Source organism: Fistularia commersonii, chromosome 12 (assembly GCF_037954325.1).
Source record: "Fistularia commersonii isolate RoL2024-O1a breed Wild chromosome 12, RoL_Fcom_v1.0, whole genome shotgun sequence".
Classification (NCBI taxonomy): Eukaryota; Metazoa; Chordata; class Actinopteri; order Syngnathiformes; family Fistulariidae; genus Fistularia; species Fistularia commersonii.
Window position 1 is genome coordinate 7,455,623 of NC_141295.1, and position 27,455 is coordinate 7,483,077.

The 27,455-nt window shown below is 39.1% G+C and overlaps 1 protein-coding gene across 3 annotated transcripts in view; it reads right to left on the minus strand.

Annotated features, from left to right (window-relative positions):
• The window catches only part of ctnna2 (catenin (cadherin-associated protein), alpha 2), a 270,175-nt gene that overhangs the window by 22,969 nt on the left and 219,751 nt on the right, over positions 1-27,455 (minus strand). For all 3 annotated transcript variants that reach the window (XM_086156790.1, XM_086156789.1, XM_086156791.1), the window contains 5 exons: positions 10,061-10,153; positions 9,123-9,279; positions 8,710-8,910; positions 2,166-2,317; positions 310-423 (listed from right to left, as the gene is read on the minus strand). In XM_086156790.1, coding sequence (XP_086012916.1) covers positions 310-423; positions 2,166-2,317; positions 8,710-8,910; positions 9,123-9,279; positions 10,061-10,153 — 717 coding nt within the window. The remainder of the gene's footprint in view (positions 1-309; positions 424-2,165; positions 2,318-8,709; positions 8,911-9,122; positions 9,280-10,060; positions 10,154-27,455) is intronic.

The window sequence follows — 27,455 nt, forward strand, 5'->3', positions numbered from 1 at the left end:
CCCAAGTGAGAAATTGCCAGTTTACCAATAGCTGAGATTTTGGCAAAGTTCCTTTACAATATTGTGTGTTATGTGTTTTCATAAAATGCAATTTTTATCCAACTGTTACTGAAGACAGAGCAATACAGAAATTCTTGTATTTTTCTCAAACTTTTCCTATTTCAAATATATTTTTATATAATTATCATATTATTATTTATATTATATATTTCAAATATATTTTTCTTGTTAGTTTGTGGTTCAAGCTCCAGTTTAGTGTGACTGATCGAATGCTGAAATGACACACTATCAAAATGGACATCCACCCACCCGAGCACTCTGTCCAGCAATAAGTTGATCGTCTTCAGTCTGGACACTAGTCCTGCTACGAGTATCATAGTCCTCTTGTTCAAAGTCGGAGTCATCTTCCAATTCCTCAGGGGTCTGTAAATAACAAAACAAAACAAAAAAAAAAACACATAAGAAAACAATTCAGAAAATGAAATAAAAAAACGAAGAAAATATCTTTGTGTAATACAATGCTGTGCAATATGATTTTCAGGGTCACCTCTGACCGCCTCACATTGAAATATACCTATAAACAAATGTATCAAGAACACAGACACATTTATGTGGATATTTCCCAAAACATATAATGCATTCCGTCGTTAATTCATATTTTGCTCTACATTGTGACATCATAGCTCCTGAATAAGAGATGAATGTTAACCAGGATTTTGATGAATTGTAATTTCTGCTGATAAATAAATAAATGCATCAATAAATATATAAATACATAGAAAATCAGACAGGCTTATCAACTAAAAAGCAGAGTTGGTATTTTTATGACATTAGTTTTGGATTTTTTTTTTCCCAACCTCGGTTTCACCTTTTTTGTGGACCGCATTTCAGCTTGTGCCTGGAGATGCAAATAAGTGATCAGATGTTGATGTTGGATCAGATAAGAGGTCTCTCCTTTCTCCTTGACTACATTCAAAATATGCAGTACATTAAGGGAGAGGGAGCAAGGGGCTTTAAATCAGGCTTTTTTAATTGTATTTTATTGTCCTCACTTAATGAGACCACATAATTTTTTTAGCCAATGCCCCATTTTCATCTGTACATTCAGAACATGTTGTACTTTCTTCAAATATCACTGGATAATCACATGGGTTTCATTCAATCAATAGCCTAATCACTCAACTTCTCAAAACTCTGATTGTGTAGACAAAGGGGAGACATTTGTATTACGTAACTTACAGAACTTTATATCCTTCACAAAAGTTACCTCATTTATATTCACTGCGGAAAAAAAGTTTATTAATTCAAAGACAGTATTGTAAAAATACAAAAAGCAACAGCAAAAACAATGACAACAACTGCAACAACAAAAATCATAAAGGACAGCTCTTGGCTCAAGTAGCCTTAAAATAAGACAGAGCCATGCAATGTTTGCATACAAACTGCCAAGTGTGGCACCAGCATTCTCTTTCTATATGACAGAATTAGAGAAGAGAGAAACAGTTAGGCTCTTGAAGTTGTTTTCTCACCAAGTAATTCAACTTGGATGGGATTAAGAAGCCAGCTGGTCCCGAGCAGTTCAAAGCTGCCTGTTTTACATTATTTACCAACATCACATTATTTTCCATAATTAGATTTTTTTCCGGCACTGAACTGGGAAACCTTCCAGCCTGCATAAAATAAATGAATTACATTCTTAGGACGGGGGCCTGCTTGAGTGAAAACTGCATATACTGTGATGTTAGTAGAACTACTTGAATCATTTTGCAGATTACCATTATCATGACATACAGTAAAATAATCTGTTATCTTTATAAAAAGAGATAATGTAGAAAGTATGACATCTTAAATGGACATTAAATTGGATATTTAATTTCAGCTATGTTTGTCTTTATCCTTAGGGCAGATGAGATTTAATCAGAAAACACCAAATATTACTGACAAAAAACAGCAATGCTGCTTTAGATGTGGAGCTAGAACGACAAAAATTTAAAAGATGTCTTGTGGGTTCTATCACAAAAAACAAATGAAATAACTTGACATAAAGTAAGGAACCAAAATATTTTTTTTACCATTCATCATCAAAATAATTCCAAAATGCATAAAATGTGTCTGGTTCATGCTGAGCTAGCATTTTGATGTTTTCAGGTGAATAATGCTCATACCCTTATCATGAGGACAGCTTTCCTGATGTCACGGACGCCATCATAGACCAAACGGGATGCATCGATGAATTCATTTTCCTCAAAGGCCTGTGGGGGAGTTGTACTCAGTGCCTCAATAGCCACCTCGACTTGTTCAGCAAATCGAGGCATAACTACAAGTGGAGAGAGAGGGTGGGGGATGGGGAGTATGGACATAAGTTAAGTTTATCACATTGCCTGAATGCCCCTTTCTAAATAGGAAAGTATTGCTAAAAAATTAAGACACAAAAGAAGACAAACATTATATCACAAAATCACATTTTCCCCCTATTCTCCAGATAAATAAATAAATTCCAACATACATATATAAATAAACACAAACAAAAAAACAAATGAATTAATAAAAGACTAAAACAACAAAGGATTGTTTGTATCTAGTAAAACAATCTGACAACCTTTTCTTCTGATCTTTGTGAGTAGTTATATCTCCATGTGCAGAAAATAAGTCACTGTTCATGTGTGTTCTGCAAATCCTGGCATTTGAACAAGTGACGGCATACCACCCAAACATATGCAGATAGAGAATCAGCTATTAAATCTGGGTTGCCAAATAGAAAAACTAGGATGTGTTTGATGATTGATTTGGTGTTTATCTGTTTTATCAGTTGTCGTGTGTCTGCTTCAGTGCTACAATGTGATGATGCAGCTTTGCACCAAAAGTATTCTTGTTTCTTGATATTAAACACAAGGTAGGTTTCATCAAATGTAAGAGATACCACAGCATTTCTGTTTTTATTAGAGTTTAATTCACTTACTGGAACAGCTTGGAAAGCAGTTTAAATAGAAATATTAAAATGGTTTTCAATCCCTTAATGAGCAAAGTTGCTGATTTTAAGGAGCATTACACTCATTCCACTTGAGAAATTATGACAGGAAATAAATGTGATCATGTCTGCGGAGGTTCTCAGTCATCGAGGTCAGGTGAATTCTTGTTGAAATCTGTCAAAAACTAGGTGTAAGGGGGTTGTTATGCTCGTTATGCTTGTTATGCTTACACCTAGTTACTGCAGATCAACTCTTCCATTTACACAACAGGCCATTATAACCTAGACCAACACAAAACCCTGACAGTTATTTTCGGAAACTCCCCCAAGACAAGAAGATTTTGACAATAAATGTGACCGTGTGATTATTTTCTTCTCTTAATTGCGCTCATGCTGCTCTGCTTCCAGATGAGGGGCCAGACAAAAGACAACACATAGTCCTCCAGATTGGGGGTTAGGCAGGGGGCTTATAACCCCATGCCACAAAAGAACTATCCTGTTACAGAGACTGCAAAAAAGACAATAACCGCTAAACCTGGTCCTGATGGAGGCTTGTCGAACAATGGCATTGTTGGTGACAGCCCACACAGGGAAGTTAGATGTGTGAAAGGGAGTCTACTCTGACTAAAAACCACAATACATTTGTGTGCATAGAATATAAGGACAATGTTCGAACCAAATGGGGTAGTCCAGGTCTTAAAGAAGAATCATACATGAACTATCATCTCTACATCCTGGTCTCAGAGCATTAGCTCAGAAAGGTGTCAGCTGATACTGGAAGCACAAAAAAAAATTCATACTGCCTAGCTCAAAAGACGTGAGGTGAAACAGGACTTAATTCTGGAATTACAGAACTGTTTCTTGGCACTTAGGTGAAGAGGAAGATGTTGATCTGGAGTGGGGAAAGATAAATACTGCATACATTCAAATAGCAGCAAATACCATTGGTTTCAGAAAGAAGAAAAATTACCAGCATGGCAGAAGTTAGAAGACAGGAAGAGTTGGAGGCAAAAGCTACTGAACATCAGAACTTGAAGGACACAAAAGCAAAAGCAAAACCTTGAAAAGTACAGGGCAGAGTTCTAAATCGACAGATTAGCCAGGAAAACACTGTTGAATTATATAAACTCATGGGTTGAGTATGGGTGGGTCTGAAACTAACACAGACTGGTTATAATTTTCACTTCACATGGTAACTGGCAGATTGCATCTGGCAGAAGCCAAAAAAACATGAAGATCAAGGCAAGAAAATCAGTTGCTGTGAAAGACAAGAATGGTAATGTTATCACCACTGAAATGTTTGACCCAAAGCATTTGCTCCAACACTTCTTAATACTTTATTATCATGAGCCTGACCAACAAGCAGAAAAGATCTTCACTCTTGACAAACCAGCAGATAAGATCTTGGCTCTTCACAATATCACTGAAACCAGAAAAGAATGAATCCCCCCCTCTACATAAATTCTCTAGATTTCAAGAAGATATTTTCAAACATCAACATGAAGAGCCTCTAGAAAAAAAAAACCACTATGACACTACTGAGTCCCTCAGAAGATTGTTATGCAACAACAATCAACAGCTTGACACCTTATCCCCATCTCTTGCCGGCTGTTTCTTTAGTTCACTTTGATCCACAAATTAAAAAGAATGACATGGGAGAGGGACTGCGGGCATGTTATGATGATTACAAAACCTAGGCTAAATGCTTCATTATGTCCTGATTTAAAAACATATTGTAGTATCATCATGCCTCATGGCATGCAACTTTGGCAATATACACTATATGGCCAAAAGTATTCACTCACCGATCCAAATAATCTAAATCAGGTGTACCAATCACCTGCATGGTCACAGGTGTATAAAATCAAGCACCTAGGCATCCAGGCTGTTTTCACAAACATTTGTGAAAGGATGGGTCACTCTCAGGTGTCTCTCAGGAGCTTAGTGAATTCCAGTGTGGAACTGATATAGGATGCCACCTGTGCAACAAATCCATTTGTGAAATTTCCCTGCTCCTAAACATTCCAATCAACTGTCAGCTCCATTTTAAGAGCATGGAAGTATTTGGGAATAACAGCAACTCAACAATGAAGTGTTAGGCCACAAACTGACAGAGCAAGGTCAGCAGATGCTGTGGTGCATCCTGTTTTTCAGGGGCTGGCCTGGGCCCCCTAGTTTCAGTGACAGGAAATCTGAAAGCTTCAGCATACCAAGACATTTTGGACAATTACATGCTCCCAACTTTGTGGGAACAGTTGGGAGTGGGCCCCTTCCTTTTCCAACATGACTGTGCAGCTAGTTCACAAAGCAAGGTCCATAAAGACATGGATGACAGTCTGGCATGGATGAACTTGACTGGCATGACCTCAACCCGATAAATACCTTTGTGATGAATTAGAACAGAGACTGAGAGCAAAGCCTTCCTGTCCATTACATTACATTACATTTGGCAGACGCTTTTATCCAAAGTGACTTACAATAGAACGTCCAACGTCAGTGTGTATGACCTCACAAATGCGCTTCTGGAAGAATGGTCAAAAATTCCCATAAACACACTCCTGAACCTTGTGGACAGCCTTCCCAGAAGAGTTGAAGCTGTTATAGCTGTAAAGGGTGAACCCATGTCATATTGAACCCTATGGATTAGGAATGGGATGTCACTGCAGATCAAGACACGTGAGTGAATACTTCTGACCATACTTTTGCTGTTAATTGGAATTTTGAAATCTTAAGTAAACTTAGTTGTCACTAAATACTTAGCTCAGTGGCAGAGGACAAATGTTTTATACAACACACCAGTAGAAAAAAAGACAATTTGGCAAAGCATATCAATGAATTCCTTGAAAATCTCTGCTCAAATCACTCAGTGAAATCTTTCCTGACAACTAGACAACTATTGATTTATTTATTTATTTTTTTAGAACTGTCCAGGTAATTGGACTTGGTACCTCTTATGTGTTGCTATATTATTTTTTTCTGCACTTGATCATATTTACCCTGGATTCACATTCTCAGACATCGACTGAGTGGAGGAAAGAAAAAGTTCAAAAGGATCAATATGTGCTTTATGGTCAAGCTCAGCTGTGCATAATAACCATTAAAAAACTTTCATCACTACAATGGAATCAGCAAGGGGGGGGCAGCTCTCCAACAAAAATATGGGGCCAGTGTGGGGCACATTCATTGGATCTGTGCTTAAACATCTCAATTAGATGCAGACAATGAGTAAACAGTAAATCTTGATTTAAAATGTAAGGTTCGAGTCATTTTTAAAGCCACATAGCTAGCATGATTTGTTTATTTGCTTTCTTTTGTAGATACATGGTTACCCACCTTTTGAAAATCAACCCACGATTCTCATAGAGAGGCAAGAATAAAATTCAAAGAATTTTCCTTACGATCAAAATGAAACAAGTCAATCCACAATAAATCAAGATTGTTCAGAGCATAGTCCGTACATCCAAATCAAAGATATTGAATTTCTCCTCATTCCCATTTAAGATAGTATGAAATAAAATGTTTCTGAAAGTCATAAAATGTCACATTTTTATTGAGGCTGGGACATTGACTGATTTAAAAGGGTACTTTTTTCAGCTTGTAATCTGGTCTGACCAAATGAATTTGAGAAATTTAAGTTAATTTATACAGGTTTACAATTTTATTAAGCTTTGGTGAGTCGTCATGAAAAATAAACTAATAATAACATAAAAAATCTTTGTCCACTGATCTGTCATACACTTATTTTATCATTTTTATGATTTAAAAAGATGTGACAGCGATGAGCTTTGCCTCTGAAAGCAAAATCCCTCACACAGTGAGCTGTGTGGCACATACCTATTTGTTTCTCACCAATTAGCAAACGGAATGGTTGTAGAATTTTTTTTTCTTTATACACCATGACTTTCTATAGCCTGCGTCTGACTCTTAAATCTCACAGCATTGTTGGTCTCTCTACTGTTTAGTACACCTTTAATTCTGGCTGATACACTATCACACATTACTTACTCTCTTTCACATTCTCCATTGTTCTGGACTGTTGACCCCGAGTACGTTAAAATCTTGTGCCATCTGAGAACTCAAACTGTGGAATCAATTGAATGTTTGTTTATTCATTTGTATCCCACCCTTATCCTTCCACTTTTACACTACCTTGACAAAGTAGTCTATACATTTACTAATTAATGTATTTAAGTCCTGCTTATCAGTAAATGGAGAAAACGTATTGTTTTGCTCCTGTTGCACTGAAGCAAAACGGCACAGTTTAATTATAGCAATACCTTGTCTAGATAAACTGAATAACTGGGGCACCCTTTTTGAGCAAGGTCTTGGTGGGTAAGTATGCATAAACCTATGATGGCTGTGCCTTGGCCCTGAGGGCTCAGTCGGTAATGGCCCAAACAAACTGCACAGGGTACTCGTGCCAATGGATTCACTACCATTAGGAAGAGACATCAGTGTGACGCATTTTTTGCTTGACAGCAGGCAGAGGTGGAGACCTGAGTGTCTTACCTCTCTGATGGATAAGGAGCCACTGCAGAAGGTGGAATGATACACTAGTAATTGTTAAACTATCTTCCTTAAGTCGCACTGGCTCTGGAAGCAAGCTCAGGGAGAAGGACTGGAGATTTTATTTATTTTTTATTTTATTTTTTTAAAATAACTTCTCAAACTGAAAAAGCATCAGGTGAGATTGGAGATACTCAAAATACCAGATCCTATTTAGTCCTGATGACATTAACCTTTTTCTTATTGCGTAGGGAGGTAAGGATATCTCTGATGGTGGTTTGCATTCATCGACTATCAGTCAAAGTATGTAGCTTTCTTGGATTCAGTAGATGGTGTCCAAGATGGGGCACTGCCAAGTGACTCCAAAGTATTGTTGGGATACATCCTATCTTAAGTTGGCCACAGTATAAAAACTTTGGGGCAGGTCACTGGGAGGAAAATGTTGCCAAGTGTAAACCAAAGTGATGTCTTGCTTATGAACTTCCATGCAAGGAGTCGGTTATAAGGCATTACAAACACAATGATTGCGCATATGTATGTTTGTCTGTAAAAGGAACCAAACACCTTTAGCCGAATTCTTGAGCATTAGATTTTAGAACTTTGAATGTGCATCCATAGGTCTCATACACTTGGGGATGAGTAGGTGGCCTGGAAGTCTATTGGACAGAACTGGCAAGCCCTTACAGTGAGGTGAGATGGGGGCTTTGGATGGAGGACTCTGTCCACAGCGTCTTCTGCCTTACCAATTTTAATCTAAGTAAAAAACTGCAAATTGTGAATATTAAAATGTGTTTGAATTGTGATTTAAATGTTTTTCAAGAACCAAATCAATATTAACATAGTAAGTCACCAATTTAAACTATTTATTTATGTATGCTGAAATGTATTTTTACTGAAAGCAAATAAGAAATGAACTAAATTTAAAATGTACTTTTAAAGCTATTTTAGCATCTTGTTGTGCATTGAGCGAAGGTTAAGTCAAAGACGCAAAGCTAAGATTAAATTCAAATCTGAACAGGATTATTTGCGAAACTGCTTTATTGGGCACCTGTTAGTCAGTTGGTTCGATCATAGGTCAAGCTGATTTTAAAAGTGCGGTAAAGCAGACCAATGTAGACTTACAAACAAAGCAAATACTAAGGGTGTAAAAAGTGAATGGGGAGCAATCTATGCATATTATACAATTAATAAAACTGATTGGTAATAAAACAAAATTAGTTTTACATTTTACCAACCTGTTTCGGACAGAAGCTTAATAGACTCCAGGACACGCTCGGTGTAGACTCCAGGTTCATAGTTCTCCATCTCTGCATTGATAATGTGTACCACACGAGCAGCTCTGCCCCTGATAGCTCCAGCCGTTCGATCAAGAGTGTCCACATCTCCCTCTTGCAGAGCAATAACACATTTGTTGACGTCCTCAAGAATATGGTTCTCTTAATGGGCAGAAACAAAAGAAACAACCAATTAATTTTTTTTTTTTTTTTTGAGAGACACATTTGAATTCTGTGTTTGATCTGTATAAAATTCTTAAAGTTAAGCAAATGCTGGGGCTGTTCTCTAATGTTTTGTACTCGCATTATGTTTCTCTATTTGTCTGTTTTTTCCCGATTGGATTAAAACCAGTTAACTCTTATTTGCCTTTTACCTGACACAGAAAGGAAGTCATCCACTGAGGTTATGTCATCTACAGCCTCAGTCAGGATGCGTACTTGCTTCTCCCATTGGTCCTTAAAAACATCCATGTTGTCCTGGGCTACTTTGCTTTGAGGGCGAGCAGCCAAAGTGAGAGCAGCATTTATCACCTGATATGAAAGAAGAATGAAACGTGTTGTGTGGTGTTTCGGATAGATAAATATCACTTACTCTGACCTGAACTAAAATCACAATTGTGGTTGACTGGAGTATTTTCAAGTTTTAATTCAAGAGTAATAATTTTTGATGTCTCAATAAACAAGTGCATTCTATATTTTGATACAACCAAATTAGGTATAACAAGACATGTTTAATAAATATTTGTTTCCTCAGTCTAGTGTCTTCAGTTCAGTGTCATCATACTAAAAATAATAACTTGGTCTTAGTTTTCCTTAAGAACAGTTATCTATTCTGAAAGCCGGCCTGTTTAAAGCAAAACTTTCCCCTTTGCTCACCCCTCTTGCTTGTTTAATAGATGAGATTGTGAGGGTGTGTGTAGGTGTATTCACATATACAAGGTATGTTGTAACTCTTCAAAAAAGTGGTGGAAAAATCTTTTGCTTCTTCCTCCTTACTCACTACTATCGGTCTGATAAGTTATGACAATCTGCCAGTGTTGAGAATTGCCAAGAGGTTTAGGGAGACCGCTCCTCAAGGCCTACTAGCAAGAAGCTAGTAGGCCTTCATTTAGGCCCATGCACCTATAAAACGGATCTCAAATTATTTTTGTTTGCATCCTTGGAAATATTGTTGCTATGTCCTCTAACATAGCTCATGTTCCCTTTTTTTCAGTCCATAGAGCCAGTGGAAGGGAAAAAAAAGCTTCTCTGTTTGAAATGACTGGAAAGTCCTAACCATAGCGCACATTTTGCATTCTATGAGAATCCTCACCTGTGGACAAAGGCTGTCAATTTGGGTAGCAGCCATTCGGACCAGCTTCACACCCTCTTCATTGTTGGAGATGGAGCAAGCCAAGTTGGCAACCTAAAAAAAAACATGTTCAATAACCTTAAGTCAAAGGCTTTAAATAAGAGTATTAACATTTTAGCTTGGTAATGAAGCCTCAGGGTGACACGGCCGGTGTCTCCCTGGGCCGGTCCCAAGCCTGGGCGAATGCAGAGGGTTGCATCAGGAAGGGCATCTGGCACAAAACTTTTGCCAAAACCAAACATGCAAATCAAACCTAATAACCAGATCACACCATATCGGTTAAGGCCTGGGTTAACAATGACTGCCATTGGTAACAATGACCTACAGGAAGCCAATGGAAACTGGGCTCAAAGAAGGAGAGGAGGAAGGCATGTTCGAGAGCAGAGAGAGTAGAGGAAAGACAAGAGTCTGAGACAGAGTAGAAACTTTGTATATGGGGATTATGACCAGAAAAGGTAGAGTTGATCGACATGATGCAGAGAACGTGGATATACTGTGTGTCCGGTAGACAAGGTGGAAAGGTAGTAAGGCTAGATGCTTAGGAGCAGGCTTTACTCTCATGGTCCTGATGAGGAGTTATCTTGAAGGAGGCGTTTGTTAGGAATGTTCTGGTGGTGAAAAAAATTGTCAGATAGACTTATGAGTCTGAAACTGAAAATTGAACTTGTGATGCTCAATGTTCTTAGTGGCTATGCCCCGCAAGCGGAAGAATGAGACATTACGAAATGAGCTAGATGAAGTGATGCAGAATATCCCCAGAGATGAGAGTGGTAATTGGTGCAGACTTCAATGAGCATGTTGGTGCAGGCAATAGAGGGGATGAAGAAGTGATGGGCAGATTTTGTAAACAGTATGGCAATGCAGAGGTAAAGATGGTGGTATATTTTGCAAAAAGAATGGAAATTGCTTAAGTGAACGCTTTTTTTTCCACCTCCCCAGAAAAGACCTAGGGTAACTTATAAGAGCAAATGTAGGAGCATTCAGGAAGACCACATCTTGTATAGATGAGGTAACCTGAAAGAGATCAGTGACTGCAAAGTAGTTGTAGGTGAGAGTGTAGCCAGACAGCATAGGATGGTGGTTTGTTGGATGACTCTGGTGACAAGGAAGATCAAGAGGGCAGAGCAGAGGACAAAGTGGTGGAAGCTGAAAAGGGAGGAGTGTTGCATGGTTGTCAGGTAGAGTGCTTGGTGTCATCTGAAGTGCAGGAGTGTATAAAAAGAAAGCGGTTAGCAAAGAAGTGGGACACTGAGAGGACTGAAGAAAACAGACTGGAGTACAGGGATATAACATAAGGTAAAGATAGAGGTAGCAGAAAAGGGTGTACAATGACTTGTATGTTTGGTTGGACGGTAAGGAGGGAGAGTGATCTATACAGGCTGATGAAACAGAGCGATAAAGATGGAAAGGATGTACAACAGGTCCAGGTGATTAAGGACAGAGAGGGAAATGTATTGACAGATACTAGAAGAGTGATGGGAAGATGGAAAGAGTACTTTGAAGAGCTGATGAATGTGGAAAATGAAAGAGAGGCAAGGGTAGAAGAGGGGACTTGTAGACCACAAAGTAGCACAAATTAGTAAAAGTGAAGTGAGGAGGCCATTGAAGAGGATGAAAAGTGGAAAAGCAGTTGGTCCTGGTGATATACCTGTGGAGGTGTGGACGTGTCTAGGAGAGGTAGTGGAAGAGTTTCTGACTAGTTTATTCAACAGGATCTTAGAGAGTGAGAAGATGCCTGAAGAATGGAGATGAAGTGTGATGGCACCCATTATCAAGCATGAGGTGGATGTGCAGAATTGGGGCAACTATAGAGGGATAGATGAGCCACACAATGAAGCAATGAAGCTTTGTGAACAGCAGTATGGCCTAGATTGAATACTACAGATGCAGTATTTGCTTTGAGAATGGTAATAGAAAAGAATGGAGAATGTCAGAGGGTTCTGCATTATGTTTTTGTAGACTTAGAAAAAGAATATGACACGATGTCAAGAGGGGAACTCTGGTATTGTATAAGGAAATCTAGAGTGGCTTCGCATGTTCAATCCTCAACATCTCCACTGGAAGTGGCTTTGGATAGAAGCGTCTGCCAAATGACTGTATTCTATTCTAATTTTTGCCTGTTGCCAGAAGCTTTGCTCTGAAACCCCACGCCCCAGGTGTACTGGGGCCTGTAGTGAGATGGACTATATTACTTCAGCCATAGAACCACCATGAGTGCAGGTGTAGCCATCATCCTTAAGACCTCAGCCAATACAACCTTTCTGCTGAGGCAGTGAAAGGCTGTCTCCTATAGAGCATACCGTGAGGGTAATGTTTGCAGATTCTGTCTTTTGCCTAGTATATGCAATGACCAGCGGCACAGAGAGTGAACATGCTCTACACACAAGAATGAACTTTCCACATACCAGCAAGAAAACATTGTTGTGGGGGTAGATTTTAATTGCACCCTTGTGGAAACTGTTTACTGAATAGGCTGGGATCCCAATCCAGCATCCTCCCAGACTCTCGAAACTACCAGATCCTCTTATGACCTGCTGGATACTTATAGAATAAAGAAAATAAAAAAAAACCAAGCCAAACAGCACACCTCAGGCAGGCTCTGCGATGATCAGGTCTCAACAGCCAGACTCAACAGGTTCTAAATCTCAAGCACCCTCCTGCCCCAATAACTTCTCTGTAACATAACCACAGTTGGCTTTTCAGATCATCATTTAGTTGCATTTGTGCTAGTCATTAATCTTGGCCAATGGGTCAAGTTGTATTGTAATAAACTACTGCTAGACAAATGTTTGTGCCAAACAATCATTGCTTTCTAAGGGGATCTACTAAGGGACCTCCATAAACTCAGCCTGAAGGAAAGAACTACAGTGAACGAGAAACTTACAATTGAAGAATCCACCACTGCCATAAACCAAGTACCTTTAGGCCGAACACCAGGGCTCAATGGGCTCCCTGTGGACTTTTTAAAACATTTTTGGAGCACCATTGACCACGACCTTCACACGGTAATAATGGAGTGCAGTCAGACAGGCTCCTTATCAAGCTTGTGCTGGAGGGCAGTTCTCGCCCTACTTATGAAAACAGGAGATTTAGCTTTAGTGAAAAATTGAGGGCCTGTGGCTCTGCTATGTGCAAACTACAAAATCCAGTCTAAGGTGCTTTCCAAAAGACTGAAAGGCTTTCTCTGTAACATCATACATCCAGATCAATCCTATTGTCATGGACAAGAATATAATTCAGAACATTTCTGATGAGGGTGGTAGGGTGGTGCAGTAGTTAGTGCGTTGGCCTCACAGCACAAAGGACCCTGGCTCAATTCAGACAAGGGGCTTCCTCAGGGTTCTCCAGTTTCCCCCCACAGTCCACAAATATGAAGCAGGTTAATTGGACAAAATTGCCCAGAGTGAGTTAATGTTGTCTGTCTGTATATTTGGACTTGCGATTGACTGGCGACCAGTCTAGTGTGTACCCTGTCTCTCGCCTGACAACAACTGGGATAGGCTCCAGCACCCCCCGCATCCCTGAGTGCAGATAAGCGGTAGAGGATGGATGGATGGAAATTTCTAATGATGGATGTTTTTGATGATGTGACCGTTACAATGAGAAAACAGGAAAACAGGTATAATTGCCCTCAACCAAGACAAAGCCTTTGATAGAGTGGATCACTTGTATTTGTTTTCAGCACTTACAGCTTTTGGGTTTGGAGACAATTTCAAATCCTGGTTGTGTTTACTCTGTTCTAATGCACAATCAAAATGGGTGCAGGGCTGAGTCTGAGAGCTTGTCAACAGGGAGTAAGACTTAGCTGCCCCATCTCAGGCAGCTGTATGTTTTGGCCATCAAGTCTTTGCTCAGGAACCAGCTCAACAGCAACACAAGCACTCCTTTAGTTTGTGCATTTATACTGACTACGTAAATGTTTGCATGTCGAGCCATGACAATGTCCAGCACCTTTTTGAGCTCCCTCTGTATGAGAGAGCAAGCTTGGCAAAGGTAAACTGAACAAAGGGCAAAGCCCTGCTCTTGGGCCAATGGAGTGGCCAGACATTGCCCACCCTACCTGCAACCTGATTTGACTCGACTCTTTAGCACAAGATTACTGCGCTAACAACACCAAGGGGCTTGCTAGTAGACATCCAGAGGCTAATCTTCTTCAAGTCTGGAAAACACTGGACCCAGTTATGGACTGGACTCGCATCCTTCTATAGCTCAGTCCTCTTAGCTTGGCAGGCCCCACAGGGTATGGAAGAGCCTCTGCACTTTAATTTTCTGAGGTCCCACTCTTTGTATTCCACAGGCCTGTGTCTCCGCTTCAGTGGGGCTGGTCTTACAAAGTTGGGTCATCTTTTGCAGCTAACCCCTTCTTCCTTGAATGCACTCAGGTAATCTTGACGCATCATTTCTGTTAGGTTGGTTGCCAGAGTTACCTAAGAAATCGGTGATGCCCTTCCACACTACCTGTAATGCTTTGAGACTGTTCACTCTCACCTTGATTAGAATGTCTACCACAGGTTTCCCTCGCTGACCATCCTGCCCAGGATCAGAGAGTTGGAGGACAAAGGTGGCCTGCTGCTGACTCAAGACCCAAAGTTTGAAGGAGTTAGAGCTACAGCTCAACTACTTAACTTGTTGCAACTAAAGGTATCCCACGTGGCTCAACTTCTTTGGAACTGACATCCCCTCAAAGGGGATATGGCACAACCATAGATACAGAGCACATTTTGAATCCGGTGTGACAGGGGATTGTTCTGTTCTCACCCTGAAATGTGTCCTCAATTTGGTCTGAGGGTTACCTTTAATTTCCCATTTGTTTTTTTTTTGGTCTGAAGCATACAAAGAACAACAAGAGGGTATACTTTTGTTAAACATTTTGTCTGGCTGTGCTAAATTGGCCATTTGGCTGACCTAAAAGAATAAGGCGTGTGACAAAGCGAATGAAAACCCAGTCAGTTTTAAAAGCATTTAGACTCTTAAAAGTAAAGAATTTGAATTTCTTTTCATTAACGGACAACCTGTGGCACTTTATTTCTACTTGGGCAGAGGAGGTGTTTTGTGTTGTTGACATTGATAAATTGATGTTCTCATTTTAAGTTGATCACCTATCCACAGCCCTTAAGGTAAACTGATTATCTTTACATGTTCTCTTGAATGTATTTTTGTCAAATCTCAGTGTTTGAATGCAGGATTTTTTAAACTCAACCATCTCTGTCTCTATCTCAATTGATCTATCGCTGTCTGTGCAAAATGAAACTAAAAAATGTATCTGAGAAACAATAAATCCGGTATACACTGTTTTAAAGCTTTGTGCATGCTTAAGTGGTTTACCATTGATAAGTGTGTCACCACTCTTGGCTTTGTTTTCATGGTCTTCAGTCTGCATAATTGAACCAGGCCACATGCGTCACATGTGCGTTTTGCAATACTAGGTGATCAGTACTGAAATTACTTGCTCCAAAACAATGATTTCCAATAGAAAATGACCTTAATGGCACACTAACAGAAAAATCTAAATTCAACTGCGTTCAACTTATAGAATGCTTTTAATCCACAAATAACATTATCTCCTCAGTAGACTATAATATAGTGTAGAGGTCTACCTTATCTTTTTGAGATTGACATCTGTAAACAGTGTAACTCTCTTGTATTGTCCCTATGTAATTCAGAATGCAGAGTATGACCAAAATTTGAAACTAAGTGAAAGAGACAAATGCCTGTTGGCAGCAGAAAGTGCCAGTCTGTGTTAGCACTTCTAGTTTTCACATATCAGTGTTTGAGGCAAATTGAGGTAAATCAACTTTGTTAGAGGACTTTTGCTTAAACCTTTGTTTCCTTTCTCATGACAGCAATGAACACATTGATGGATTGCAGCTCTTGAGAAGCTGGGTGTTGATGTGTTTTAAAGTGTGTCTGTGTGTGTACACTTATGCATATGCTTATCTATGCATGTCTATGTCTGGAGGAGAAAGAGACCGACAAGGGCTAGACAGAGATAGACAGAGAGCGAAGTGTTATTGAAAGTCTGGTGAGTGTGTTTTCGACATCTGAGTGTCTACATGCAAATTATTTTTAAAAGGCATGCAATAGAGAGAACAATTTAAGACTAAAACTGTCCACTGCACATCTACATGCAGGATACAAGATTCATGAGTATATTGATTTCATTAGGACACATTTACAATCCTCCTCAAAGAATGAATAGTCCAATAAAGTGGAGATGTAAATCCAATACACACAGACACATGCACAATTATTAGGCAAGTTGTATTTTTGAGGATTCATTTCATAATTGTACAACTACAATGCTCTTGGTCAATCCAAAATATTAACAAACACTCAAACATGAACATTTAAGTAGTAAAAGTGAAGTTTTGGCTTTCTTAGGAGAATATCTATATGTGAAGAATAATTATGCAACTAAATGAAAATCAAATATTTTCCCATCTCGCCTGTTTACTTTCACCTGTTATAGTGAGAATAAACCAATTTAATAAACTCAATTTACAAATAAACATTTCTGAAATTGTAAAAATAAAAAAAATAAAACTCATTGACCAATATAGCCACCCTTCTTTTCAACAACCATCACAAGCCTTCCATTCACTGAGTCTGTTTCTTGATGTGGTCAGAATCAACTTTTTGTGCTGCCACAGCCTCCCAGACATTGTTCATAGAGGTGTACTGTTTACCTTCACTGAAAATTTCCTGCTTACGAAGGGCCCAAAAGTTCTCAATAGAGATTAAGTCAGGTAAAGAAGGGGGCCATGTCATAAGTACTTCAGCTTTAAGGCCTTTACTGGCCAGTCCCGCAGTGGAGCACTATGATGCATGTGATGGAGTGTTGTCTTGCATAAAAATCAAAGTCTTCTTGAAAGATGCAGACTTTTTTTGTACCACTGCTTGAAGAAAGTCTTCTAAAATTTGGCAGTAGGTCAGAATTGATTTTGAGTCAATTCTCAACACAAAAAAGGTCAAACTAGCTCATCAATAATAATAATACCTGCCCATACCAGTACTCCACCTACACCTTGCTGGAGTCCATCTGATCTCATCAGGCCACAAAACATTTGAAAAATCAGATATTCCTTGGCCCACTCTTGAAGTTTCAACTTATGTGTCTTATTCAGAGGTGGTTGGGTTTCAGCCTTTCTTACCTTGGCTATGTCTGAGAACTGAACACTTCGTCCCACTGAACACCCCAGGTAGGTTGCCGTTGTAAAATATGGCAGCACTGGAGGATAATGGGGTACTGGTAGCTTCATGTTTGATTCTTCTCAAATCTTTGCCTGTTAATTTGCATATTTTCTTAACACGATTCTTGCAACCCTGTTGACTATTTGCAACAAAGCGGTTGATGGTTCTGTGATCACGCCCCAATATCTTAGATATTTCAAGAATGCTGCATCCCTCTAAAGACTTTTTACAATCTTTGACTTTTCAGAGTCCGTTAAATCTCTTTTCGGCCCATTTTTCCTGAGGAGGAGAAGAATCTGCCTGATAATTGTACACACCTTGATATAAGGTGTTGATTTCCTTAGGCCACATTGTCTCACATTACATAAAAACACATGACCTGATAAGCATGAAATCCAATGAGCATTCAAGGTTATACAGCTTGGAGTTGGATCTTATAGATAAAATGATGATATGGTCAAAATATCTTCTTCCTCTCACACCGCTTGTAATGCCGATTTTCTCGGATGCGGTCGAGTCCAACCTGGCTGCGGGTCGGCGGAGTAGTCTGACCTCTTTGTCTCAGTCCAGTCCAAGGTGTCGTGAGACTGGCTTCCTTAGATGTTCAGCACATCTTGTCAACTGTACTTGTAACCCGCTGGTGAAAAGGCCAAAATACATGAACTACAATAAATCACCTTACGTGCAGGAGAACAAGGGCCCGCTGCATCTACAGTATACGCACCATGTCTACACACACCACCATCTTGTGTGATGTTTGATTTATTTAAAATTATATTGAATTTAACAATTTTGAGAACTTTGAACCAACGGGGTTAATGAAACGATAATTTGAAAATAATTTTGATTTACCCTAGATCCTTTTAAAAGTATGATGTGACTGTGTCCCCACTCTGTCTGCTTACATGCTCATTTCTTTTCACGCCCACTAGCCATCTGATTTTGCAGTGAGCCAACAAAAGGCTAAAGGGCAGAGATTTCTGGAGGCTGGAAACATGTCATTGACTAACAAACAGAGCAGGGCCAGGGCCTGAGCTACAGTTACAGCATAATGCCAAAACATCCAATTACAATTTATGAAGATATTTTATTTTTCAAAGAAAAGTCCAAGAATGAGAGCTTCTGCCTTGCAAGGCCACTGCTGGTCAGTCAAGGATGTAGGAACAAAATATAAAATTCGAAAAGGCCTGTGTCTTTACATGTGAACAAGAGAGAGAGCAAGACAGAAAGAACGGCTGGGGACCAAACAGAGTGATGGAGTGGGACACCAGGGAAAGATCCCAGCTAACGTTCTATATTTTAGCCCTGAACAAAAAAGCTATTAATTCTGTTCTCCATCTCTGCAGTGGATAGTCACTTTGGTTCTAATCTGATGAAAGTCTCCATTGCATTTGGAGTGACTAGGATTCTCTTGAATGCTGCCTCATTCACCTAAATTCAGCTGCATAACTACAACCAGAAAATAGATCTGGAAAAACCCCCAAACTAAAAATATTGTCATAAAGCAATGATGGCGGTTTAGTTAAGTAGTATGTCAAATAACTATTTTTGCTTTGTACTTTCTTCATTGAAAACACATAATCCATGTATCTTCATGTTTTGCTTTCAGTTCACTAAACAATAACCGTTCCAAATCATCTTTTGTAAAATACCACAATCAACAACAGCAACCACACCCTTTGAACTTAGGGACATATGAAGTGCAATATACTGAAGAAATTCAGGGCCAGTCTAAACCATTACTGGATCTATAAATACCCTTGTTACTAACGGAGATGGTTTACGCAAAGGTGGTTCCTGAGGGAAAAGTCTATTTTAAAGGAACTTGATCATTATGAAGAGCACTGAAACTTGTATGATGCCATCAGACTACTGTCTGTACTCTCAAAGTATGCCAATGTTTGAAAATAAAAGGAATGATATGTAACACACATAACTTGACCAGTTTGAAGCTGTTCAGATGCTCTGTCACTAACTCAGATGGATGATGCTTCAGCTCTGCAACTGCTTCTGCTGCTACTGTAGAAGTGGAACATACTCTGCCTTTGTGCTTTTTCAATGTAAATTTGCAATGTGACCGGAACTCGTCAAAGAGGTTACTGGCTTTAAAAGATGAAAATTGACACTGGGAAGAGATGTGAAAAGCATGAGTTTTACAATTGGGGCAGAGACACATTTGCTCCCCTTTAAATGTGTAGTTGTGGAGATGGTGACAGCATTTTTTGGGCATGGTTGCATCGGTCTGCCAATCAACCTTCAGAATGTACTGTATCTGTACACATAAACACGTATAGCAAATCAATCAGTCAACACAACTGAAGGAGAATGAGCAACAAGTGAATGAAATATGCATTCTTTGAAATACTTTAACTGTGTCACTATCCTCCTATGAAGACCTGTTTGTGATGTCGGAATGTATATTTTCTAGACCAAAGCAAACAAGGGTAAGGCGCAAGATACCATATGCCAGGTGTAGTATGAGGATTGAGTCCAGAGGGAATATAAAGCAGGAGATGTGGCGACCTCCTGTGGAATCCTGTGAACCATGCCTTTGAAAAACAGAGTATCAAGAATGAAATGTGTATTCCCTCAGAAATAGTCACACATTTCTTAAAACATTAGAGACGATTCCAGACTCTGCAGCACACAAGTAGAAATATGGTAAGAAAAATTTAAAACTTGAATACTCGATTTTTCTGGCAAAAGAAGGTTTGGGATTGGGATAATTCTTAATTTTAGAACAATTTTACAATCAACTGTTATGTTAATTTCCTAAGAGGTGAACAAATGCATGACAAAAATAAAATGTTCGATTTTGTTTTATATTTTGAAGGCATCAGTAGGGTCTCACATTTTGAGGAGAAAGGAACCATGATCCTCCGTAGGGCATATAACATCATGGTTGATTTTGATTGCAATTTCTTTCCAGTTGCTAGCACACAAAATGACATATAGTACAAACATTATTACTGACACACAGAGAGCGAACCGCTTCTCAAGTCTCCTAAGCTTAAAACACATTTTCTGCTTTAAACTTATTTTGCAATTCAAGATTGCCCTTTTTGAATCAACTAATTGGCAAATATACTGTATGTGGCACCTGGCAAAAAACCTCAATTGTTACTTGTTACCACTTCAGTCATAAAGTAAGCACCAAAAGACCACTGGTAAGCACCAAAAGACCACTGGTAAGCACTTTTTCTTTTTTTTTCTTTTTTTTTTTTACAACAATTGCATTTTTTGTCAAAAATAACTCAGGCAATTATCTTACAACAAAAGTTTGATATGTTACACTTGTTTAGTGAAATAAAGGAACCAGCACAAACTGTGTGTATATCAACAAATATTCTCTAGATGTGGACAATCTGACAATTCTCTACATTTTGGCATACTAAAGATGGAATTGCTTTTCATTTTGCCCAACGTTATGTAGTTGGTTAGACAAACAACTAGTAATATGAAAGAAGTGTGTACCATTTGGTGTGAGTTTGATTTCGACGATGCTACATGTAATTTTGGCTGCAGTGCATCATTTTGCATGATACATGAAGTATTTTGCAGTTTGGGTGTGTGGTTCGTGGATTATATTATGTCGTCGTCTTCTCCTTTCAGCTTTTCCTTTCAGTGGTTACCACAGTGAATCCACCTTCTCCATCTAACCCTATTCTCTGTATCCTCCTTTCTCACACAAACTACCTTCATATCCTCTCTCACTGTGTCCATTAATCTTCTCTTTGGTCTTCCTCGAGTCCACTACAGCCATTTCCATTCTTTTTGCAAAATCCACCACCATCTGTCCCTCTGCGTTCCTATCCTGTATACCCAATCTGCCCATCACTTCTTCATCCTTTCTATTGCCTGCACCAACATGCCCATTGACGTCTGCTCCAATTACCACCCTCTCATCTCTGGGGATATTTTGCATCACTTCATTTAACTCATTCCAGAACTTCTCCTTCTCAAACTCACATCCCACCTGCAGGGTGTAGCCACTGATAACATTGAGCATCACACCTTCAATTTCCAGTTTCAGACTCGTACGTCTATCTGACATTCGTTAATAGTCTTCTGTATTTTCAGAAAACCAGCCTAGTTTGCAATGTTGTTTTTTGGCATTTTAAAAAAAAAAAACTTGTGATTTTTCACAAATCCCTCTGTTACCTTTTCTGATCTATTCTTGTCTGAGTGACAAAGGAGACCTTGCAAATAACTGAAATGTACTTCAGCATATTCAAAGCATCTTCAGTAGAATAACGATAACACAATAATTATATTAGAACCAGACAATTTATGAAAATGTTTATGTCAAATAATGTGCACTGGTACAAACCAAAATAGATCCATTAAAACTCCAAAATGGGCAACCTCCTTTATGCCTCAATCTCCTTTTGGGTGTTTAATGCAATGTTATGCAGTGGCTATCATAAATCTTCTATTTCTTTGAGAAGCTCATTTTCAAATAAAATGAAATAAATGAAAAAGGAATTATCTCAGTTTAATTGAATCTGACAGAAAATATCAAAAAATGACGTGTGGCATGATATAATGTTGGATACAAAATGTTTCTAATAATTCCAAAGGTGCATCAATTTATTCCTGAGGTGATAAGGTTTGAAATATGTAACAATGTGTGTTAGATGTTCCTTTTTTGTGAGTTGATATTATTCTGAATAAATAGCTGCTGTTGAAAGCTAGGGAGGGGGAGGGGGGAAACAACCTTCACTATCACATCATAGTCTCCTTGACAACAACTGCTGGCAGAAACAATGACGGAGTTAGATTTACAATGGCTATTTATCTAGAGCTACAGCTGAGGTTTAAGAATTCCTGCTGAAACCATGGCTGGCTTCTTGGTAAATATGATAATTTGCTGTAGAAGGTCTAGGGTTTAGAAGCAGCTGTGCTAGTTAGGGGAAGGTAGCATTGTATGTGAAACAACAATGATGGTGTATTAATGCACATTTCAACACTTTAGAAAATATCCATGCATCCATTCCCAGTCAATGCAACACACAGTTTAGGAGTGGTGCGGCGCAGAGGGAAAAGCGATCGTCCTTGAAACTGAACATTTCTGGTCCTATTCCCTGCTCCTCCCAGTGTGTCGAAGTGTTGTTGAGCAAGACACCTGGTGCTGATGGATGGAAACCAACTACTCATGGTTCATCCGTGATGGGTTAAAATGCTGAGAAAGAATTTCCTTCTCCTTCCTGATCAATGAAGAATAAATTATCTGACATATGGCACAGGAGATAAATAAAATGTGAAAAACTGATTGATTACAAGATTCTTAAAATCTGCCCTCATTCAACTGCAATATAATCATCACAGAACACATGACCAGGGACGCGTCAGGGATCCAAATCACCCTGACCAGATGCCGCTTGGATCTGCAACCTTGTTCTTTTAGTCACAACTCACAGCTTGTAACCATTGGGGACAGTAGGAATGTGGATCAAATGTTAAATTGATTCACATTTTGGCTCAGCTTCGTCTTCAAGACAGACAAATGCAGAGTCTGCATCACTCCCAACGCTGCACCAATCCACGTGTCGTCGTCCTGTTCTAGCATACCCTTGCTCATGAACAAGACCCTGAGATACTTGAATTTGTCCACTTAAGGCAGGACCTACTCCTTGACCTGGAGTTGGCACACCACCTGTTTCTGGCTGACAACCACGGTCTTGCTGGATGTGGAGGTGCTAATCCTCATCCCAGCTACTTCACATTCGGCTGCGAACCACAGCAGACGGGTTTGCACACATGGGCCAGGCCCATCTGCACCCTCCCAACAACCAGGAAAGATTCACCACCAACTTCTACATGATCCTCAGTATATGTGATCCAACAGGTTTTACTCCTTTGTTTAGCTTTACCTTTTCACATTCCAATCCAGGTAATCCCACAAAAGGGGATCTTGGAGCATCTTTGGGCCCTATGGCCTGGTACCCACCAGGGATGGCCCCAGCTATGGGTAAATAGTCCCACTACCTTGTGGGTCAGCCTATGAAGGCAAAGGGCAAGGGAGCACACCCTGTCAAAAAGGCAAATGACCTCAACGGCGGGACAGTTGGAGAATTATGACAATGACAATGGCCTGGAAGATAAGGCAGAGATGGATTACCAGTCTTCTTGGACTCCACTGGATCCTGACCCAAACCTGCCAAAGATATTGTGATGGCTGTCAGTGCACAAACCTTCTCATGCTAAGCAATCCCACGCACAGGCGTTTTCCACAAAAGGAATCCACCCTACCACCCAGGATTAAGTTCTATGGTGACCAGCAAGTGGTGACGGGAGCAGGTCTCTGTAATCTGGAAGCCCCTAGTCATGAGCTGGCACATCAGGCAATGGGTGTCTGATATAGTTGCGTGGCTCTTGGAATGAGGCATAATAGTCCATCAGTGGCTGCAACCATGACCTAGTAGCCCTATTCAGTATCTACTCTGCGTACCCCACATGAAGAAGCAGTACAAAAAGATGCCCTAAAAATGTCCTTCCTCATATCTTGACACTGGAATAACGCAAAGCAAAGAAAATCAATCGTATGCTCATTTGAGTGGGGAGAAAACACATTATGAAACAAATATAAGTAAGTATGGAGGAATGAGATGTGGTGTTATTGTGGTGTTATCGTATGACTGAGTTAAACCACCAAGTTAAATCCACACAGGCAAGAATGATTTCCTGCCACATTCAGAAGTGCACCTCGGTGGAATCTGCCAATTTCTAAATGAACTCTTGTGATTAGTCAGAATGGCATGGAGTTGGTGAAAGGTGTTTATTGAGAATTGCCTTCATCTTGGACAACATTCTCCTCTGACACCACCGTCTGAGTGGCCAGCAAGGTTATGAGGTTAGATGCTCTAATCAGGGGTGCTCAATTCGTCAATCGCTATCTACCAGTCGATTGCAAAGGTAACACTGGTAGATGGCATGACATTAAAATAAAATAGACGTCAGCCTATCATCCATCCTGTCATTTGATTGATATATACAGGGCAGCCAGTTAGATGACATCTGTTTTTTATTTTCTGATACTGGGGTCACTGCACATGCACAAACAACGGCGCGAAATGCAGCAAAACTAACAAGCTAGTCAGCAAGTAACCTCCAATTTTTAGGCCTCGGTTTTTTCTCTCGAACTTAAGAAAGGGTATCAAATGAGTTGGGGGAGCTGGACCAAGTAAGAAGACAAAGACTTATCATTTCCATATGGAATTGGAGGCTGATTTTTTTTCCACAATGACATTTTTGAAGTGCGTTTGCCTCATCTGCTAGTCTAACATCGCAATACCAAAGAAGGGTAATATGGAGAGGCATTTTCGGACTGTTCATGGAAAATACTACACTGACATCCCGCCGAGGAGTAGAGCTGAGAAAGAGAAAGGTGAACTAAAATCCCAGTTGTCCAGACAGCAGTCACTTTTCACACAACATACTTCAAAAGCGAAAGCTGCGACCGAAGCATCGTTCCAGATGAGTCACGTCATCGTTAATAAGGCTGGCTTTAAGCATCCTTGGCTGATTTAGTTCAGTGCAAGCCATCAGAGTGAACTTGGGTAATGACAGACAAAAAATGTACATACATAGGTTGTGCAATTGGTTGTGCAATATTGGCTCATGCAATTATGCAAGGTACATCAACATACATTGTACATATAAAGAATGTTTGCATTTTTGTTGTGGGTAGATCACTTTGACTAAGTCATTTTATAAGTAGCTCGCATGCTGAAAAAGTGTGAGCACCCCTGCTCTAAGTAGTTAAGTCTGTTGCTGATAGCCATCCACAGGTGTTTACCCTAGCATGCAACTTTGTAAAAGATGATGCTGGCCACCACATACTCAAAAATGAATGGTTAAAATTGAATTGTTCTTAGGCAGCAAAAATCCAAATGAAATAATATCAATAATTCTGATTCAAATGTTTCTGACAAAACCCTGAACAAATATAGCATGCAGATTTACAGGTAATCTCTGCAGCATGTAGTCTGTGAACATCTTTCCACATGACTTAGGCAAACGTTCTGTTACGCTTATAGTAGTAGTAGGTATGACCAGATGTGCTCTGAGGAAGACCCAGTCTGATCCTGTTGCTAGTGTGCAATGAAAAGGCAAAAGGAAGGAAGGGTGGACCAGTTAACTTCTATGATTTGGTTTTTTGATGTCAAATTACTATAATTTATACATATACACACACGATCAGACACAAATACCACCAATACAATGGGTCATTAATTTATGAATATAGTACATATAAACTTGCACCTGTAACAAGCTTACAAATATCTATAATATCTACAGTAATATTAGCTTAATATGGACACATTTCATATAATATACAATAGAACTGCTGTCAAATAAATCCTAAAGACCTTAATAACATATTCCCAATCTCAGGCAATCTCTTAAACTGCAAGACCTTGACATTTCTCAGCATCTCATCTCTCTGCCTCCTCACATCAATCTAAGGTAGACGATGAAGCATGATTAGCCCCTGCTGGATAATAGATGCATGCAATGGAAAAGGTCAGACCTTAATACTTCAACCTTTTAAAGTGGGGGATGGGAAAGGGAAAAAATCCAAATCAAATGGCTTAGAATTGAGGATAAGGGCTAGTAACAATGAATATTTATATGAATCAATAACTATTAATCTCATGTCATACATAATTGAGATAGATACCGAAGAGGCCAAAAGAGCATCTTACACTGTTTCAATCTGTATAAATAGTATGCATAATTATATTGTTATATTATACACACACACGATTTATTTGGTAAAACAATGTTACACTAGTATTGCTGATAATGGTGTGGTTTAAATAGCCTAAATCCAATGGAAAGACTTGAAAGACATCAGTTAATTTGTTTTATGTCTGGAGTAAATGACAATGACAGTGACAATTTCAAGTGCTTTGTGTGTATGATTTTGTTTCAGGTGAGAACAGGGATCTTTAAAGACTTGAAATGTCAACATAGCCTTAACTGGTCATTCTTTAAAAGCCACTTCAATATTTTCATTATTCCACTTCCATACTCAAACAATAATAATTGTAGTGTGTTTTAAAATGACAATGCACAATTTTTTTTTTTCTTTTTTGCACCCTCAACCACATCTTACATTTGAAAATTTTGTGAGTACATACTCTGTTGTGGCACAGACCATACTACAGTACACACGTAATGCAATAGAGCATATCTTCTGTAGAAATGAAGAGTCAAAATCATAATGAAAACATAATACATTTAAAAATTATGAAGAAAAGGAAAACAACAGAACACGAAAAACTTTAACCGTCATTTCATACAACCTGATTCCGGTCAGGGTGAATCCGCTTTATCTAACATTTCAGTTTTCCCTTTAACTGTCTGTTTGTCATTATAAAGAGTTTTAGGGGGAGTTTACCTTTATTTTTGATTGATGTCAATTTTACAAATATGCATTAGCGTGTTTGAGAGTGTAATCATAATACCTTGGCAGAATTTAGGGTATTTACGAAAATAATTAATGGTCCTGGAGGAGTTAAAGCCTGCAGTGATTAGACTGTCAAGTAAGCAATGGGAACAAGCTTCTGATGCAATTACGTCAGCTGATTACTTCATCAGAAATTATTTTACTCTAGGCAGCTAATAAATATAAACCCTGTAAACCGCTGTATCATCAACATGCATCTTATGTGACAATAATAAAATGAATCCTGTGTCAATAATTTAACAGCTGGAGTACTTAAGTATCTGAGACCGAAAACTGCTAGACTTTTGATTATGTTTCTTAAAGACAACTGTCTAGTAATTTTCACTGTGAGAAATGTTTGCGCTTGTGCGTTTAACCCCAAATACAATTGTTAAACATATTAAGGATACAATTATATAATCAATATGGGCTTAAACTGCAAACTCTCAGCAGCAATTTGAGAGTATTCACATCTAAATTGAAGCAAGGGTTTAGGATTTACAGCTCCTTAATATGTAGCCGCCTATTTTTAGAGGAGGCAAAAGTGATTGGACAATTGACTCAGAAAGCTGCAAAGAAAATAACAAGGCTGCATGGGGTCCTCCCTCAGTAATCTGTCATCAGTTAAGCATTTAAAAGGTCTGGAATTGATTCAAGGTGTGGCGTTTGCATCTCAAAGCCGTTGTTGTGAACACACACGTGGTCAAAGGA